Source organism: Pleurodeles waltl, chromosome 3_1 (assembly GCF_031143425.1).
Source record: "Pleurodeles waltl isolate 20211129_DDA chromosome 3_1, aPleWal1.hap1.20221129, whole genome shotgun sequence".
NCBI lineage: Eukaryota > Metazoa > Chordata > Amphibia > Caudata > Salamandridae > Pleurodeles > Pleurodeles waltl.
This window is the reverse complement of record NC_090440.1, coordinates 23,577,552-23,597,725: the sequence shown is the minus strand read 5'-3', so window position 1 is coordinate 23,597,725 and position 20,174 is coordinate 23,577,552. Positions and strand designations below refer to the sequence as shown.

Below are 20,174 nucleotides of genomic sequence, written 5' to 3'. Positions count from 1 at the left end.
AGCGGTGAGTAACATACCTGGTCACATCCAGGGCCCCCGACAACAGCCACGGCTTCCACGACTTCTGGCCCCACATGGCCAGCCCGAGCACTGAGCATCCTGGAGTCAAGGAGATCAACAAAGCAGGAGGGATGGATGGGGCAAGTGGAGGGGACAGATACAGGTGAGGTAGCTGGAACAGATGGAGGACGGAGAGGGCAGACACAGACTCTGGAGATGGGTGGTAAGCCCACCCAGGAGGAAACAAAGAAAGGCACACACTGCAGTCCTGATGGGGTAGACACTGCCACATCCAGAGAAGATGTCACATTTCACTGAAGTGTGACTATTTCCCTGTTAAATGTCCTTGCTGCACAGTGTAGGGCAGCAGGAGTGTGACGGAGACACAACCAACACCAGCACTCCTAGAAGCAACGCCAGGAGGGCCCCTGGGGGTCAAGACCCACGCCACCTTGTGGGTCAAAAGCGTTTTCTTATTCCCTTGAGGAGCGTTTGCTGCAGCACATGCTTTGTGGTCCAATATTCTTAGGACAACCTGTGACTTTTAGACATCTTAGAGCTTCGGGTGGGGGCAGCTGTGGGGACACAAGGTGTAAGGGTCTTGAGGATGGAAGTTCATCACACTGGAGATGAGTAAAGCTAAGTAATGGTTTCAACTGGTGTCCTGCTAGTAGAAGGGGGCTATCTGGAGTAACCTTAATTTAATAATGCAATACTGTGCAGAGTCCACGGGGACATGGACCTCTCTGCTCTGTCTTCAAAGGCTGTGGAGATGAAAGGAGGTGCACAGGGCCAGCATCTCTCTCGCAGCTCCCCAGAGCACAGAGCTCTGCAAACAGGAGGCACCCAAAGCCTACCCACAAGAGTAGTGGCAGACACTACTGCCTCACTGGATATGAGATGGCCAATGCAGGAGCACATGTCTTCAATCTGGTGCCCCTGGGAGAAGGTTTACAGAGCCCTTTGCACACTTCACCCCCACAGCCCCCGCCCGTTTCTACAGAAAAATTAATTATGTTCCCTTAAGAGATCATTTACTCCTTCTACCTCCCCTACCCTAAGCGTGCGCAGAGGCTCGTGTGGAATGTATGTCACGAGTATGCACATGTATGACCAGTCCACGTGCTGAGACTGGCAGCACAAGATGGCGACTCCTTTTAAATTGCCTTAATCCCGGTGGATGGAAAAAAATAAAAAGTCATATACACATTGTCACCTGTCAACCCATAGACCACCTGAAAGGGTTGGGCCAATCTTAACTCTCATCCTGCCTGGCCCAGAGATCTGCTCTGAACAACTTTCTGGCCAATCCCTGTTAATCTACAAAGCAGCCCCACTCCAGACATGCTGAGCAACACCTTACCCCTGCCCACTACATCCGATTTGTGCCTATCTCTGCCTATTTAGGTGGTCATCTGTGCCTTGGCACTGTGTGTTGTACTGGAAGCGACCACAGATGCGGAGGGACCCTGCTCAGGACATCTGTCCAGAGTCACTCGAATACACATTCCTAGAGCCAGTCTGGGGTTCCTCCATACTCTCCAAGTTAAACACCCCGGAAGATGTGTCCTCTGATGGCTGGATGGAGTTATGGCGCTTGAAGGTGGCAAACCTTCACGCGGACTCTGGTTCCCACTAATGTGCCCGTAACCTGCTATGAACAACCCTACAAGGCCAGGTCCTGGCTAACATTTTGAACTTTGAAAGGAGATCGGAAGCATCGTGTCAGCAAAGCTGACAAAAAGGAACATGACTTTGTGTTGCTGTTCCCAGGACCCTAGAATCCGAACAGGAACCTCACGCAAACCCCCCTAGAGTGACCGCTCAGTAAGACAAGCTTCTGGACTGGGCAGCAAAATGAGAATCGGAGAAATACCTAAGTGCTGAGAATAGTTGAATTCATCGAAGAACTCTGCATAAGGGTGCAAGCTCCTCCTCCAACTTTTTGAGTCAAATTATTCCCCATTCCCATCCCACAGAAGGACAAAGGGTTCCTGGTTTCATCATAAGCCACTGAGGCGCATCCCAGTGGCTTGATCTAGACTTCATAAATCCAAAACTATTTGAAGAATAATCCAGCTACGTGCAATGCCGGCAAAAGGTTCCGTTGACAATACAACCAAACCAGGGCACCCAGCGGCTCCGGAGCAGTGCTGGCTTGCTCAATGGGTGCCCTAGATATTGTAGGCGTTTCCACTGTCAGAAACATTCAACCAGAGGGTAGCAAGGTAGCAGACCCTAAGGTTTTGTGACTCTCTTGGATGCCAACTGCGAGGTACCACTCCATCCCCGATACCAGCTGCCACCCTGATCATAGGGCCAGTCTTAGGATCCTATGATGATGAAAGCTACTTGTATCGCGCACAGCTGCTCTGGGGACTGTCCTGGCACCAAGCACAGGGCAAATATAAGAGAAGATCCTGAGGTCTATTCCTGCATGAAAAGCCAGGTTTCAGCCTTTTTATAACACTGCAACACTATTCAATGCACAGAGGGCCAGATGTAGCAAAGGGTTTTACCCATTCTGTGTCTATCGGAAAATGTGTTCGTACATACAGCCCAGAGCTCGAGAGGAAGCTTATTCCATGCTGCTGGTCCTAGGTGGACCACTGACCTTCCTCTCGCTCTAACACGATGAGTTCTAGGAGTCACAGCTAACAATTTATTAGCAGACCTCAGGTGTCTTGTGGGGTGTAGACGCTGACCCTTGTTCCGAGGTAAACCGCACCGGTCTGGTCGAGTGACCCCTGAACTAAATCTAGTGCCTTGAACAAGATTCTTCTCAGATAGGGAGCCAGTGAAGAGCGCGTGGATTTGGGGACATAGGCGCTCCAGCTGGCAGATTCAGATGAAAACGCGCTGCTGCATTCCGGATCCCCCGTAGCCTGTCCAATAGGTGCTTGGACAGACCGAGATCGAGGGCATCACCGTAATCCAACCGTTAGCTTATCAGGGCCTGGATAAATGTCTTTTTTTATTGCTGGGAAGGGCAGGTAATGCAGAAAGTTTTTTAGGGAAACAGAATTCCAAAGCAAGTGCCTACCACAAACTTTGTGGTTTAAAGGACAGACTTTCATCGAATTTGACCCCTAGGTTCTTGACTATGCCTCACTGTGGCCCTGGAGGGGGAGCATCTTCGAGCCAGAAATTCAGCCATGTTTCTGGGGGAGTGTTGCCAAAGAAAAAAATGCCTGTGTTGTCAGTAGCCCCGTAAACGGTGTATGATGACTGAACCCCTATTCCCAATACTGGGGTCTGCAGCCCCAGTGGTCTGAAAACCCACAAATCAGAGATGCTGGCCAGTTTCTTTGTATTCATCATTAACAACCAAAGACAGGTCCACTTTTCACTTCTGGATGCAGGACTACTGGTGTGGGCAGGACTGATGCAGCACTGGCTCGGTCCCACTGAGCTGCCCCTGGAATCCAGAGCTGCGGGTGAACTTAGGGGGCTGAGCCAGGCACATCATAGGACTGACGTTGCTTTGCAGAAACTGATGTCTGGCAGAGGCAGGAGTGCAGAACACTGAACTTCTGGCGAGCCAGACGAACCAGGGTCAGTGTGAAATGTAATATCACCCATGCTGTCATTCCTAGGGCACGCAGGCGGGCGTTCACGGGCACAGCTCAGCGTCCCCAAGGAAGGGCTTCAATACGTAAAATGAAACCGATTAAAAAAAAAATCTACACTGGCAACACGAGCTAGGACTAATCTGAGCTATGCATCCTGAATGAAAACTGAGTGAAAGAACAGTGGTGTTCTGAAAGATGTGTGACTGACCACAAAGGGAATGTGAGAGCAACATTTACCCCGAACGGGCAAACACTGCAGCTGGGTATGAGTGTTCGGGCTAAACATGACGGATGACAATGAGGTAGGAAAATGTGGCTGGTGAAGAAATGAGGTAGCCATTGCAGCTGGACAAGATGTAGGTGGGTGGTAAATTTAGGCATTGCACCTGGATATGTGGCATAGGCACTGCAGTTGAAGAAGATGTGAGGTAGCCATTGCAGCTGGAGAAGATGTAGGTGGGTTTTAAATATAGGCATTGCAGCTGGAGGAGATGTGAAGCAGGCACTGCAGCTGCACAAGATGTGATGTAGGAATTGCAGCTGGAGAAAATGTGTATTAGGTACTGCCATCTGGTGAAGGTGGCTGGAGACACCACGGTTGGATCAGGTGAAGGTGGCTGGCGACACCACAGCTGGATCAGGCAGGTGAAGGTGAAGGAGGCTGGAGACACCAAGCTGCATCAGGTAAAGGAGGCTGGAGACACCACAGCCGGATCAGACAGGTGAAGGAGGCTGGAGACACCACAGCCGCATCAGGTAAAGGAGGCTGGAGACACCACCCTTGGATCAGGTGAAGGTGGCTGGAGACACCACAGCCGGATCAGGTGAAGGAGGCTGGAGACACCACAGCAGGATCAGGTGAAGGTGGCGGGAGACACCACAGCTGGATCAGGTGAAGGAGGATGGAGACACCTCCCTTGGATCAGGTGAAGGTGGCTGGAGATGGCAGCTAGAATACACGTGCAAAAGTCATGAAGGCACACTGAAGTTAGAAGACAAGCAAGGTGGGATGGCAGGGAAGGCTTGGCACCTGGTGCTGGGTGGGGAGTAAGGCATAATGCTGCAGAACACATGGAGTAGATATGAAAGGACACTGCAGATCTAAACGTGTGTGAGGGTCAGCAAAGAGTCTCCTTCGACGAGGGGTGGACTCCGGGATGCAGTAAAGTTTACTTTGTGGAAAGAGAAGTAACATGGCCACGGTGAAGGGTGTGGTATACACTGCAGATGAGCAGAGGAAAACTCGTACTGGAGGAACTGCCTGCTGTATTTAAATTCAAAGTACAACAAAATTAGAAACCCATGCCGGGAACCCCAATCAGTACAAAACAAAATCAACAGAAATGTACATCAATTCGAAAAAAATACTTAAAGCAAAAAAAGTTTGAAGCAAATAATATTGATTTAAATAAAACACAAGAAGAAAAGTAAGAATTTTGGATCCAATAGTGACCTAGTTAAGGAACGTATGTTTTACGGAGTTGGGGGATGGGGGGCATGCGGTGGTGTTTGGGGAGAAGTAACAAAAGTAGAGGGAGGCAGGGTTTCGTAAGTCTGGGAACCCACTCACAAAAATGGGACCCCACCCACACAAATAAAAAAATAATAATAAGAAGAAGGAAGGTAGGTACAAAAGGGAAGCTGGGTAGGGTGCTGCCCTAAACACAAAAACTGTGGGAATGGGAGGGTGGACGAAGAAACGTGGAAACATTAACTTAAATTTAAAAAAGTGAAATGTCACCCAGTGACAGAGCGTATGAAGGGAAGACAATGAAGGGAAAAAGGACCGATGCGCACCATGCAGAAAAACAAATACAGAGAACCCATTTTCAAAACAAAGAGGTATTTACACCTTTAAACGTTCAAAATCAAATGCAATTTCGGAAAACATGGAATTTCAGTTTAGTTGGAACGGTTTCCCAGAATTGTTACTTTATGAATCTGATTTTCTATAGGATCACATACAACCAGCTCAATAACCTCAAAGAGCTCAATGTTACGGCAAGGTGAGAGCTCTGCGTATCCGCTGAAAGCGAAATGTCGAAGTAAACTCAACGAAATATAATTATGCAGCCTGGATGTCACAAACACTATTTAACAAGCTGTCTAAAAGCTGGAACTGGTGGGCGAAGGGAGCCTAAAAACTATTAATATTTAAATTATAAACTATGTTTTAAAAAGTGGTTTTGGCTCCCTCTGAAAGATTTCAGGCACAAAAAGAGGGGAAAAGAAGTGAAGGAGGGAGACAGGGAGATATATATATATATGGAAAATGTCACTTACCCAGTGTACATCTGTTCGTGGCATTAGTCGCTGCAGATTCACATGCTGTGCTGTGCACAGTCCGCCGTCTGGTGTTGGGCTCGGAGTGTTACAAGTTGTTTTCTTCGAAGAAGTGTTTTGGAGTCACGAGACCGAGGGACTCCTGCCACTTCGGTTCCATTGCGCATGGGCGTCGACTCCATCTTAGATTGTTTTCCCCGCAGAGGGTGAGGTAGGAGTTGTGTATGCTAGTAATAGTGCCCATGCAATGGAATGAATACGTATGTACAAAATGAAGGTTAAAGTGATATATTTACAAATTTACAAATGTTGAAGATCTACTTCTAAACGGCTACAGGCTCCTGGGGAGGTGGGTGGGCGCATGTGAATCTGCAGCGACTAATGCCACGAACAGATGTACACTGGGTAAGTGACATTTTCCGTTCGGTGGCATGTGTAGCTGCAGATACACATGCTGTGCATAGACTAGTAAGCAGTTACCTCCCCAAAAGCGGTGGTTCAGCCTGTAGGAGTTGAAGTAGTTTGAAATAAAGTTCTTAGTACAGCTTGACCTACTGTGGCTTGTTGTGCAGATAACACATCTACACAGTAGTGCTTAGTAAATGTATGAGGCGTAGACCATGTTGCTGCCTTACATATTTCGTTAATTGGAATATTTCCTAGAAAGGCCATAGTAGCACCTTTTTTTCTGGTTGAGTGTGCCTTTGGTGTAATAGGCAGCTCTCTCTTTGCTTTAAGATAGCAGGTTTGAATGCACCTAACTATCCATCTAGCAATGCCTTGTTTTGAAATAGGATTTCCTGTATGAGGTTTTTGAAAGGCAATAAATAGTTGTTTTGTCTTTCTAATTAGTTTTGTTCTGTCAATGTAGTACATTAGTGCTCTTTTGATATCTAATGTATGTAGTGCTCTTTCAGCTACGGAATCTGGCTGTGGGAAGAACACTGGTAATTCTACTGTTTGATTTAAGTGGAATGGTGAGACAACCTTTGGTAAGAATTTTGGATTTGTTCTTAGAACTATCTTATTTTTATGTATTTGAATAAATGGTTCTTGTATGGTAAATGCCTGAATCTCACTCACTCTTCTTAGAGATGTGATGGCAATGAGAAATGCAACTTTCCACGTTAAGTATTGCATTTCACAAGAATGCATGGGCTCGAAAGGTGGACCCATGAGTCTTGTTAAGACAATGTTGAGGTTCCATGAAGGAACAGGTGGTGTCCTTGGTGGTATAATTCTCTTTAGGCCTTCCATAAACGCTTTAATGACTGGTATTCTGAATAGTGAAGCTGAGTGAGTAATCTGCAGGTAAGCAGATATTGCGGTGAGGTGTATCTTTATGGAAGAAAAAGCTAGATTTGATTTTTGCAAATGTAGTAAATATCCTACTACATCTTTTGGAGATGCGTGTAATGGTTGAATTTGATTGTTATGGCAGTAACAAACAAATCTTTTCCATTTATTTGCATAGCAGTGTCTAGTGGAAGGTCTTCTAGCTTGTTTTATGACCTCCATACATTCCTGTGTGAGGTCTAAGTGTCCGAATTCTAGGATTTCAGGAGCCAAATTGCTAGATTCAGCGATGCTGGGTTTGGATGCCTGATCTGTTGTTTGTGTTAACAGATCTGGTCTGTTGGGTAGCTTGACATGAGGTACTACTGACAGGTCTAGTAGTGTTGTGTACCAAGGTTGTCTTGCCCATGTTGGTGCTATTAGTATGAGTTTGAGTTTGTTTTGACTCAATCTGTTTACTAGATATGGAAGGAGAGGGAGAGGGGGAAAAGCGTACGCAAATATCCCTGACCAATTCATCCATAGAGCATTGCCTTGGGATTGGTGGTGTGGGTACCTGGATGCGAAGTTTTGGCATTTTGAGTTTTCTTTTGTTGCAAATAGGTCAAATTTGAAAGTAAGTGTTCAGTATTTGGGGGTGAATTTCCCATTCGTGGATTTGTTGGTGATCCCGAGAGAGATTGTCTGCTAGCTGGTTTTGGATCCCTGGAATAAATTGTGCTATTAGGCGAATGTGGTTGTGAATCGCCCAATGCCATATTTTTTGTGTTAGGAGACACAACTGTGTCGAGTGTGTCCCCCCCTGTTTGTTTAAATAATACATTGTGGTCATGTTGTCTGTTTTGACAAGAATGTATTTGTGGGTTATCATGGGCTGAAATGCTTTCAGCACTAGAAATACTGCTAACAGTTCTAGGTGATTTATGTGAAACTGCCTCTGATGTATGTCCCATTGTCCTTGGATGCTGTATTGATTGAGGTGTGCTCCCCACCCTGTCATGGAAGCATCTGTTGTTATCACGTATTGTGGCACTGGGTCTTGGAAAGGCCGCCCTTTGTTTAAATTTGAACTGTTCCACCATAGAAGCGAGATGTATGTTTGGCGGTCTATCAACACCAGATCTAGAAGTTGACCCTGTGCTTGTGACCATTGTGATGCTAGGCACTGTTGTAAGGGCCGCATGTGTAACCTTGCGTTTGGGACAATGGCTATGCATGAAGACATCATGCCTAGGAGTTTTAATACCATTTTTGCTTGTATCTTTTGTGTTGGATACATGGCCTGTATTACCTTGTGAAATGTTTGAACCCTTTGTAGACTTGGAGTGGCTATCCCTTCTGTTGTGTTGATTGTTGTTCCTAAGTATTGCTGTGTTTGGCACGGCAAAAGGTGTGACTTTGCATAGTTGATGGAGAAACCCAGCTTGTGAAGGGTCTGTATGACCTACTTTGTGCGATATGAACACTTTGTTAGCGTGTTGGTTTTGATTAACCAGTCGTCTAAGTAAGGGAACACGTGTATTTGCTGCCTTCTGATATGTGCAGCTACTACTGCTAGGCATTTTGTAAAGACTCTTGGGGCAGTTGTTATTCCGAATGGCAACACTTTGAATTGGTAATGTATTCCTTTGAATACGAACCTTAGATATTTCCTGTGTGAAGGATGTATCGGTATATGGAAATACGCATCTTTTAGGTCTAATGTTGTCATGTAGTCTTGCTGTTTGAGCAGTGGGATTACGTCTTGTAATGTGACCGTGTGAAAGTGGTCTGATTTGATGTAGGTATTTAGTGTTCTGAGATCTAGTATTGGTCTCAGAGTTTTGTCCTTTTTTGGTATTAGAAAGTACAGTGAGTAAACTCCTGTGTTTTTCTGTAGACTTGGTACTAATTCTATTGCGTCCTTTTGCAGTAATGCTTGAACTTCTAGTCCTAGAAGGTCTATATGCTGTTTTGACATATTGTGTGTTTTCGGTGGGATGTTTGGAGGGAATTTGAGAAATTCTATGCAATAACCATGTTGGATAATTGCTAAGACCCAAGTGTCTGTTGTTATTTCCTCCCAAGATTTGTAGAACTGGCTTAGTCTTCCCCCCACTGGTGTTGTGTGAAGGGGTTGTGTGACTTGTGAGTCACTGTTTATTTTGAGGGGTTTTGGGATTTTGAAATTTTCCCTGATTTCTTGGGAATTGGCCTCCTCTGTATTGTCCCCAAAAACCTCCCCTTTGATATTGTCCCTGGTAGGTAGGTGGTCTTGTCTGTGAGGTGTTGGTTTCTGTGGGTTGACCTCGAAACCCTCCCCTAAAAGGTGTCTTCCGAAATGTGCCTCTGCTCTGCGGGGAGTACAGTGCGCCCATGGCTTTGGCTGTATCGGTGTCCTTTTTTAGTTTTTCAATGGCAGTGTCCACCTCCGGCCCAAACAATTGCTGTTCATTAAACGGCATATTGAGCACAGCCTGTTGGATTTCAGGCTTGAACCCAGATGTGCGCAGCCATGCGTGCCTCCTTATTGTGACTGCAGTGTTTATTGTCCTTGCAGCTGTATCCGCTGCATCCATGGAAGACCGTATCTGATTGTTCGAGATACTTTGTCCCTCTTCCACCACCTGTTGCGCTCTTTTTTGGAACTCTTTGGGTAGGTGTTCGATGAAATGTTGCATTTCATCCCAATGAGCCCTGTCGTATCTCGCCAAGAGTGCTTGCGAGTTGGCGATACGCCACTGATTTGCTGCTTGTGCTGCAACCCTTTTTGCCGCTGCGTCAAATTTGCGGCTCTCCTTGTCCGGAGGTGGTGCATCGCCTGATGTATGCGAGTTGGCTCTCTTACGAGCTGCTCCCACAACTACTGAGTCCGGTGCCAGTTGTGTTGTAATAAATATAGGGTCTGTGGGTGGTGCCTTATATTTTTTCTCCACCCTTGGAGTTATGGCTGTGCCTTTAACTGGCTCCTGAAATATTTGTTTCGAGTGCCTTAGCATTCCTGGGAGCATGGGAAGGCTTTGATAATGGCTATGGGTGGAGGACAGGGTGTTAAAGAGGAAGTCATCCTCAATAGGTTCCGAATGTAGTGATACATTGTGTAATTCGGCTGCCCTAGCGACCACCTGTGCATATGATGTACTGTCTTCAGGTGGTGACGGTTTAGTTGGGTACGACTCTGGGCTATTGTCCGATACTGGAGCGTCGTAGAGGTCCCATGCATCTGGATCATCCTGGCTCATTGTGGTATGAGCTGGTGAGTGTGTTAATGGTGGAGTTTGAGCCGGTGATGCATGAGTTGATGGTGGTGGAGAAGGTGGTGGAGTTACTTTCTTTACCACCTTTGCTTGTCTCCTTGTTGGAAGGCAAGTTTCTTTTCATCTTGATTGGGGGAACAGTGCTGATCTTCCCTGTATCTTTGTGAATAAAGAGCCGCCTTTGCGTGTGATCTGGCTCTATTGTTTGTAATTCCTCTTCAAACCTGTGTTTTTTCATTTGAGAGGACAGTCCTTGTTCCTCTGAGTAGGAACTAATTCTCGGTTCGGATGCCGGATGTTTCGGCACCGAAACCGTATCTATTGATTTTTTTGGCTCCGAAAAAATCTTTTTTCTTTTCTGCGTCGTGCCCTCTCGGTGCCGACCAACTTTGGTGCCGCTGTCTCGGTGCCGAATCTTTTCTGCGCCACTCTCTCGGGCCCGAGATTGCTGCGTGCCTGTATCTCGACCGAAGTCGGATGACTTCGACACCAGCTCGCCCTTTTTCAGTGCCGATGGACGGTCACCTACTTTTCGGGTTAAGCCATGGCCTGTTGGCGGTGGCGTCCCCTGGGCTTTGTCAGTCTTTTCGTGAGCTTTTTGTTTCGACGTCTTACTCACGGTTGACGTTTCTTCGGCGTCGAGTTCTTCGGAATCCGACTCGTGGATGGAGAAAGTTTCTTCTTCTTCCTCCTCGAACCGTTGTTGTCCTGTCGGCGTGGGCGCCATCTGCAATCTCCTGGCTCTTCGGTCTCTGAGCGTTTTCCTCGACCGAAACGCGCGACAGGCTTCGCACGTATCCTCCTTGTGCTCGGGGGACAGGCACAAGTTACAGACCAAATGTTGATCCATATAAGGATATTTATTATGGCATTTAGGACAGAATCGGAACGGGGTCCGTTCCATCAGTCTTGAAGTCGCACGCGGTCGGGCCGACCAGGCCCCGACGGGGGATCGAAATTACCCCGAAGGGCTACCGGAGCTCTTCAAGATTCGGTGTCGATTTGTTCTAACTAACCCGATACCGAACGAAACAATACAGACGAATTTTTCCGAGATTCTGACTAACTTTCCGACCCGAAACACGGAGCGAAAAGGAACACGTCCGAACCGGATGGCGGAAAAAAACCAATCTAAGATGGAGTCGACGCCCATGCGCAATGGAACCGAAGTGGGAGGAGTCCCTCGGTCTCGTGACTCCAAAACACTTCTTCGAAGAAAACAACTTGTAACACTCCGAGCCCAACACCAGACGGCGGACTGTGCACAGCACAGCATGTGTATCTGCAGCTACACATGCCACCGAACACATATATATGCAAAGCTCGGCCACCAGTGCAAGAGAACCCCCCCGACATAGTGCCCAGCAAGGCATCGACAGGCTCAGGATACAATGCATCAAGGGGCGGGCGATGTAGATCGACTCTGCAATGGTCTCCTGTAAGCCCAAGGGCGTTGGGGTCCCCTCACTCTCTTCTGCCCGCCTCCTGCTGTCCTTTCGCTCTTGCCGCTGTGGACACCCCCAGAGCCTGGCACGGGATGAGGCCGCTGCAAGAGAAAGTCACGTTTAAAACCACATGTCACATAGTCAACACCAAAGTGTACAGGACTCAGTCCCATGCATCTTCCCAAAGATCCAGTATCCAAACAGGTGTGCCCCCCCCCCCGAAGCAAGATCACTGGAAACACTCTCTGGACCACTCACTCTTGAGCCAGCAGCCAGATCCATACATCACTCAGGTCATCTAAAGAGTACTAACGTAAGGTCCCTGGCCACTGAAAGGTCTAACCGCACAACTTACACCCTGCCAAAAAGCTTGTGCTGAAGGCAACCCAAGTCAAATCAACAGACCTTACCGCAGAGGAGAAAGGCGGGCTAATTCACTTGTCATCCTGCCTATGCTAGAAGAATCAGGTCAACCCTGCTACGTGCTCCTCAAACTACTGCGGTGAAAGAGTCACTTTAGCACAAACCAGTAGTTGTGGTGTCTGTAGGTAACAAGATTACCTGGGGGGTGGGAGGGAAGGGTGGAGTCTTGGCAGACTGTGGTACCCTACCACCTTGGTAGGTAAATATAATTTCAGTGAGGAAAGCTTGGTTTATTCCTAGTAGCGACAGCACGAAACAATAGGCTAGAATTAAAGACGAGGCTGGAGATCTTTCCAAACCAACACTTGAGTCTAGAAACCAACCAGTAAAAGTTTGTAACCCAATTTTGTAAAATGTAACAATTTTATTTTGAAAACTATTATTTTGAGAACAGGCGCAGTTAGGGTTTGACAGACATATTTGTCTGGTACCTTTACAACAGAAATTTATGATGAAAAACCTAAAAGTCAAAATTCGCATAAGTCAATCTAAAGTTACAGATTTTTGAGTCCATGTCACAAAAAGTACTTCGCCGTCATGTAGGTATAAAAGCCACTGGAGTTTTATGTGCTTTGCCCAAAGGTGGCCGCCAGAGGCCCGGTCTTTCAGTTAAGTCTTCTAGTTAAGTACAGTTTGCTGCTCACTCTCCTGCTCACGCCTTCCCTTAGCCCAGCAGAGCAGGACTGGCTCAATAAATCAGTGCACACCGGCACAGGCCAAGCGCCCCATCCACACAAAGTTCCTTCTGGGAGTCACCGGCCAGACAGGACAAAGACTTGGTCTCTCTAATTCTGCGTCACAGCCAAAGTGTTTGATAAGTTCTTATGAGTAACAGAGAAAAGGGATCCTAGAAGAACGGGGTGCAATGTGTGGCACTTGACCCACAAATTTTAGTTGGAGTCTTTTCAAAGTCTAGTGTAGTCCACTTAAAACTACTTAAATGTTTTTTTCCAATGGAAGAGGTTTTTTTTTTGCACTTTTTCACCCCGAGTCAGTCCTGGATTAAACACCCTGCGGAGGCCCCTAGGCGGTCGAAATTTCGGGGGCCCCCTCGCAAATTATCTCCTAATACGTTTTTAATTTTACCAACCAACAATTTTAATAAACACATTTTATTAAACATTACAAGTACATAGTTTGCATCAATTTGTGTTTACAAACTGACATCTGACAGAAGATGAGCCTTTAAGAGACAAATTTATGTGCATCTGATATCCATGGTTTATGTACTTTCAGTTGTTAATGAGTATATTACATTAATACAGTATTTTCTCTAGAGAGTCTTCAATGTAAACGTTTCGTTTCTTTGGGTTGATTAATTTTTTCTATCTTTTGGAAACAATTTAAGAAAGCTTGATTGTAATTTTGTTTCAAGATAAAATCAATATTATTTTTACTTGTTGTCTCGGGGCCCCTAAAAGGAGTGGGGCCCACTGGCCAGTGCCTACTTTGTCTATTTGGTAATCCAGCACTGCCCTGAGTCTACAAGAGGCCACCTCTTTTAGTAATTTGAAGAACTATATTCAATCCAGACAATCTGTCGACTGCCTGAGCCCTCTTCCAAGAAGTCCACCAGCAGTTTCAGTACTTTCTCTGCTGTTCCAAGTACTGCACCAGGACGTCTGGTCGTGGTGTGTCTGTCTTCCGAAGGGCTCCAAAGAGTTAAACGAGCATTCATGAAGAGAGGATCGTGTGTTTGTGTACATCTGGGTGTGGATGGAGTGAGAGTTTACTCATGCATATATCCAACTCCACAGATTAATAGCTTTGTTTACAACCAGTTATTGTTAAACAGTTAAATACAAATCGTCTCCTTCAAACCAGTAGAAACAAACACTGACGTGCACGGTTGGAGTTAGATTTTTAACTCCTTAAAGTTTGAGGACAGCAGACAAAAACGTAGTGGCTGCCATGCCGCTGGGCATATTGTTCAGAAAGCTCCGCAAAGTGTACTTACGCATGCGAGAACGCTCCAACCTTGGCGTAACTATGAACTTATAAAAGAGTTTCAGAATTACGGCTGACAATCTGCAACTTTTGCAGCTCACCAGAGTACTCCTGATTGAAAAGCCGCGAATCTACTCCAGGAGTGGGAGAAAAGTACCAGGAGTTGCTTTAAATTTCGTGCTTTGGACCCGGCGCGACCCTCCTGCGCTGGTTTCCTACTCGGCCCAAAAAACGACGGTGGGAAGACGAGACAGTTTCTGGAAAACAGAGTTTTAATACCATCCCACATATCGCCAATGAAAGTCAGAGTCTTTAGAGGTAAAAATGCGGCTAAACATGGCAACAACATTTTAAGAGTAAATTACCAAGTAAGGTTTTACAAACCTTTCTGAAGGAGAACTAGTTTAGAGTTCCAACAGTTTTGTGTCTTCCAAAGTTCCCAAGTGCATAATTTCTCTGCCTTTCCAGGCATACTAACGGGTGTTTGTGAATAGGAAAGTACATTCAGTTGGAGGAGTAATTCTCCATCCACACTTTTCTGTGTATTTGCGTAAATCAGCCTCAAACAAGGTACACCATGGGAAGCACCGGTCAGGTATGCCCAGATGCCAAGTGGCACCAAGTGATGAGTCAATCCTTCCTCTATGTCCAACAACTCTTTGCTGGCTTTGAAGCCAATGTTAATAAGGATGAAAACAAAATTGTAAGTCTCAGAAGGCAAAGGTATGTTGCTTAAAAAAGGCTGGAAGATGTCTCGTGTGACGCGCGTTTGTGTGTGGCACCTGTGTTGACATGTGATAACTGAAGGGCATCCCTGGGCACAGTTACGGCCAGAGTGGTAGCAAGTGGTTTTATTACGAACTTTAATGGGCACATTTAGAGCTCTACCTACTAACTTCTGATATCTTTAAAACTGATTTTTTTAGCTCTCCTACAGAATTAGAATAAATATGTAAACTGAAATGAAAACAAGCCTTTGTCACCACGAGGCCCCATGGGGCCAGCAAGGAGGTGCCTCAGGGACATAATGCTTCATGATGGAGGGTTTGTGATCTCAATATCTGCACAGAGACCTACTCCTACCCTCTGGACTTCCTCGCTCTCCAGTCTTCAGGTCAGAGCCCTGGCACATGCAAGGTACAGCAGCAGAGGAAGTATCTCTACTTCTGGTGCATGTGCCCCCTCCAGAACTGCCCTTAAATGACAAAGAGGCCAACCTGGTGCCCACTCATACACTGCCCATCCAACCTGGACTTGCAACTGCAGGTCTGTAGGAAGCTGGCTATCTATGTAGCGTACCAATGTAGGGGTACACAATGGAGATAGTCCAGACGACCCTTGTTCCCTTACAGGGCTTAAATTAAGAATCCCTATGCTTTGTGGTAGTGTGGGTGAGCATTTTACGCTGGTCAGAGGGTAGTGTTAAACATTTGTTGAAGACACAGTCAATAAATGAGACGCACTCAAGAAGAAACTCAAGACCAATTTAGAAAAATATACATTTTTATATTAATTTAGACACCAAGATCTTCGCAATCAGGTAAGTACTTTTCGAGTTAGCAATATTTACAAAGGCATGAGCCTCAAACGCAGTAATGTTATCCTATACAGTGCATAGAGTCAGTTGCAAACAACTTGCAGGACTGTTCTTCTGAACTTACGGTAAGTAGGGGCCAAGGTCCAGGAAAGCACCAACAGCTCAAGTTGTACCAGAAATCAGTTGTAATCAGTACCAGTGGCAAAAAAGTGGGGGTGACCATGACAAAAAAGGGAACTTTCCTACAAAGTTCAATTGAACAGCTCTAGCATTAATTTTCCCTTAAAGTGTTCTTTCCTAAGTATGTAGATAAAACTGTAAGAACCACAGTGATGGAGCAAGGAGGTAGGAGATCTGGAGGAATGCTCCCGGAGCACTGGCCCCACCCTGTAGACGCCACTGCCTAACATTCAGTCGTGTTCCGATTCCCTGATGCAAAAAGCCTGTAGATGTAGTAAAACCACAGGAGCAGACGACTGACTGTAAATCTAGCCCCAGCCTTGTATCCTCCTCTGTTTACTACAGCTCCCCTCCCCTCAGAGTAAAAACCTCTTAAGCAGCGACGTTCCTCAGCCTTTTCAAGATGTCAGTAGCCTTCCCACCTTGCAGGGGGTTCCAGTAACCCACCACTGGTGGACCGATCTGTAGGCAACAGGCCCCCTATGAGACAAATGAAAAAACTTCACTAAGGGCCATGTGTATGAAGCGTGTTTGCGATTCTTAATGGTCCGAATCGCTATTAAGAAATGCAAACTGGGCTTTTCTTATGTACAAAGCCCTTTAAGGAATTGCAAAGAGTGATTTCTACCCTGTAGAAATCGCAACTGTCGATTCCCAGAATAGGAAATAGCAAATAGGGATTTCCTGTTTGCGATTCCTATTCTGGTGTACCATGTATTTCATAAATGGCATTTAGGAGATGGTAACCAGGTGCAATTTCAAAAAAAGCATTCCAAAGTGTTTCTTTTGTTTTAATAGAGCACACACACGCCCCTTAGGCATATGTGCACTCTACATGAGCACCCCTATTTTTGGGGTGGACCAAGGAGGGGCTTGCCCATTGAAATCCTTGTTTTTTGCATTTCCTAAACAGTGATTTCTTAATAAGAAATCACTATTTGGGAAATGCAAAACCGGTCCATTGACTCAAATGCGATGGGATTTCTTAATGGCGATTTCCTAATAGAATTACTATTAGGAAATCTGTATCGTAGTACATTGCATTTTGCATTTCTTAAATAGTGATTTCTCAGAAGTAGCCATTTAAGAAATGCAAAATTGCATTTTCCCACTTCTGGTCCCAAGTCACCTCAGAAGAAGAGGCCGGCACCGTACACCTTCTTTGTGCTATTCGGCGCCACCTCGCTCATCCTGCCCTTCACATTCACGAGATAACTTCTTGCTTCTACCGGAGCCATCTCCGTCTTGCACCTCTGTCACCAGTGTCAAAGGCTGCCAGGTAGGTTAATATTTAATCTACTTCGGCTCGGATTCATTGTCACTCTCTTCGATTTCTTCAGGTGAAGGGGGTAGGCCGTTTTCACTGGCGCGGATGTAACACACATTAGTGGAAACACCTACACGGAACCACGATGGCCTCATACGAAGAATAAGTCCTTCAGGGTTGAAGTCAGACAGGACATTGAAAGAGGTTTATAGACAGTCTTATAAAGCCAGACCCACCGCCCTGATAAGTGGCTGAAACCTGCTCATGCCACACAGAACATTCAACTTTGGTCTGGTGCAGGACACCAATGGGGTGAACACATGTTTTTATGCACAGAGCACGTGTACCAAGAGGCCCGTCAGTGATGTCAAAACACCAGCAACTGCTGCAGTGCTTTATTTGTAAAGTAACAAGTGTCGGTGCCCAAAGCGCTGCTCAGTCGCCGACCCCGGCGCTACACAATGTCCGTGCACGAGTAGCAAGGGTGCGCAGTCCCAAATCCACCTCAGGCCTCTTTAATTCACTGCCAGGCACTCCTTGCCCGTTATTTCACTCTTACAGGTGTCTACTTTCTCCCCTGGTGATGGATTTTCTATCATTCTCTTCCACCATCTTTTCGTTGCGTTTCTTTTTCCTTCTTTTGGATTCAGGAAATGCCTGATGTGGAGAAATAAGTGGTGGTCCCCAAAAATAAGTGGCAGTGGCCCCCACCAGCAACCACTGGCTCAAATTAAGCACTGAACTGCGGTAAACGAAAATGCTATGGGCACAACAGCAAAAGGTTAGCTGTCCAGCACGGTCTATCCCAAAAAGAAGGGTGGTCAAATCTACAAGATAGGCCTACAAAAATGAGTTAAGCGTCACTCGGCACAAGCAAAAAAAAAAAAAAAGAACCACAATCAAATCTGAACATAACTATTTTGATGTTCAGTTAATTATGGTTGGAAACTGGATTAAAATATGTGCTAGTCGGACCATGAATACTGGTCCCATAGCGCACCATTACATTCTACCTATGCCAACAAGAACAGCAAGCCACCAACTCATACAAAGCCACCTATGTGAACCACAGTGAGACCCAAGTCTCAAGCACGGCACAGACTGCAGCCAGGAAGATGATGGTGCTAACGGGTGAATTTTCGATGGTGGCCGCCTTGTTTGAGCATCTCAACTATATTAGACAACAGGCAGGACTAGTCTCTAAGACACAGTGACAAAGTCAAGAAAAATAGTTCTCCCTCACAAGCAATGGCAAATTTGCCTAAAGCAGTTGAATCATAAAAGCTTAACTTGCTCATCCCACTGAATATGAAAAACCTTCCAATAAAGCACGTTATAAAACAATCTTAATGTTTAAGGCAGAAAACTGAGAAATCTCAACTAAAGGAGCGACTGTTGGTATCCATTCTGGGTCTCACCGGTCTTCACAAGAGCTTCAGTTTCGTGAAATTCCAGACTGATACAGATCCTCACTCATCTCCCACAAGGGATCACCTACAGAACCGCACACCCTATTTAAGCATCCATCAGCCGCTCCCACTCAAGAGCCGGGCAGGGGCACCTCTAGAAGTCCCTTTTAGAGGGCACACAGGGGGCCACAGACAAAACTGGTGGGGCCACCTACAAAGAAGAATTGTAAAGTGTGTGTGTTACCTCAACCACCGCCTGACCTTCTACACGCCCACCAGACATCTCCGCTCAACTGGCCCTCGCCACAACCCCAAGGATCCGCAAGAACTCAGCTAGAGGAATATCTTTCTCTTACCTCACTGCGCAGGCCTGGAGCGCTCTTCCACCACACCTCAGGCAATCACCCTCACTGCCTCAATTCAAGAAGGACCTCAAGACCTGCCTTTTCGACTGCAAGTGCCCTCCGCGCAGCGCCTCGAGGTCCTCACGGGTGACTAGCCGCGCTCCACAAGAACCTGACTGATTGATGTGTTTGTGTTATATATGCATGTTTGGTCAGAATGTTTACATTCGACCTGGTATGAATGTGTGCATATATCTTTATGTATATTGAGGTGCATCTAGATGTGAATACGCAAATACACACACAGATATATAGTCCGATTTAAACAATTCAAGCAAAAATGTAGGCTCAAACACTGATTTCAGGCCATTTCACCGCAGTACAAACACCACCACTCTCTGGACATTGATGTTTGCCATTTTTTAATTAGTTAATTAAGTGCTGCAGTGCAGGTGGCAAAACGTCGGTTGGCATAATAAACACGGGCCTCGAACACTGCGGCGAAATGTGCACGGACAGATCAATATTTGTGGCAAGGTGCATAGTCAGTTGTGTTTCTTCTGTGTTGCCACTAGGCACAACCAACAGTTGTGGTGATGGGGCCCAAGGGGCAGGAGGCACTCAGGACAATTAGAGGTGGGGCATAGGCTGTACCTGGCCCACCTCTAATGATGCCACTGTGGCCACCCGGGTGCCCTGGCACTGCAACTACCTGCCCATTCAGAAGTGAACTCTGGAAGTACAAGCCTGCCTCCTCTTGGCTCAGTATCAAACATCAAACATAGTGGATGAAGATAACAAGAGTGATTTCCAATATAAAACTCAATTTTGCAAAAACAAAGAGCAGCCCATGTGCATAAATAAGACCCTTTAACCTAGTAAAAAAAGGGTGTCTTAGTTCCTATGCAGGACAGGTTAACATTGGTTACCCATCTTTCAGTCTCAGCCTTACGCTGTGCTCTACAGAATTCAAATTGTTACCTGCAGGTATCCAGGATATTTGCCAATTTCCAATATTCTGGACAATCCACATCACTTTCGGTCTTACATGGATGGTCAGGAGTTGCATGCCCAGATGCATATCATCCCCTGCCAACTCACCAGGCGGGAGGCTGAGACAGTTCCTTCCTAGCTAGGCACTGGACAGCTAACTTCTGCTCAATAAAACTTTTCTTAAAAATGTGACCCTTTTGAGGTCACTGCACAGAATCTTTGCCTCCATGGTCCAGAGTACT

General features: G+C 46.1%; 1 protein-coding gene across 2 annotated transcripts in view; it reads right to left on the bottom strand.

Annotated features, from left to right (window-relative positions):
- PEX16 (peroxisomal biogenesis factor 16) overlaps window positions 1-20,174 on the bottom strand; it is a 71,657-nt gene that overhangs the window by 21,013 nt on the left and 30,470 nt on the right. For both annotated transcript variants that reach the window (XM_069221745.1, XM_069221744.1), the window contains exons 7-8: window positions 11,778-11,933; window positions 18-90 (exon numbers count right to left, since the gene is read on the bottom strand). In XM_069221745.1, coding sequence (XP_069077846.1) covers window positions 18-90; window positions 11,778-11,933 — 229 coding nt within the window. The remainder of the gene's footprint in view (window positions 1-17; window positions 91-11,777; window positions 11,934-20,174) is intronic.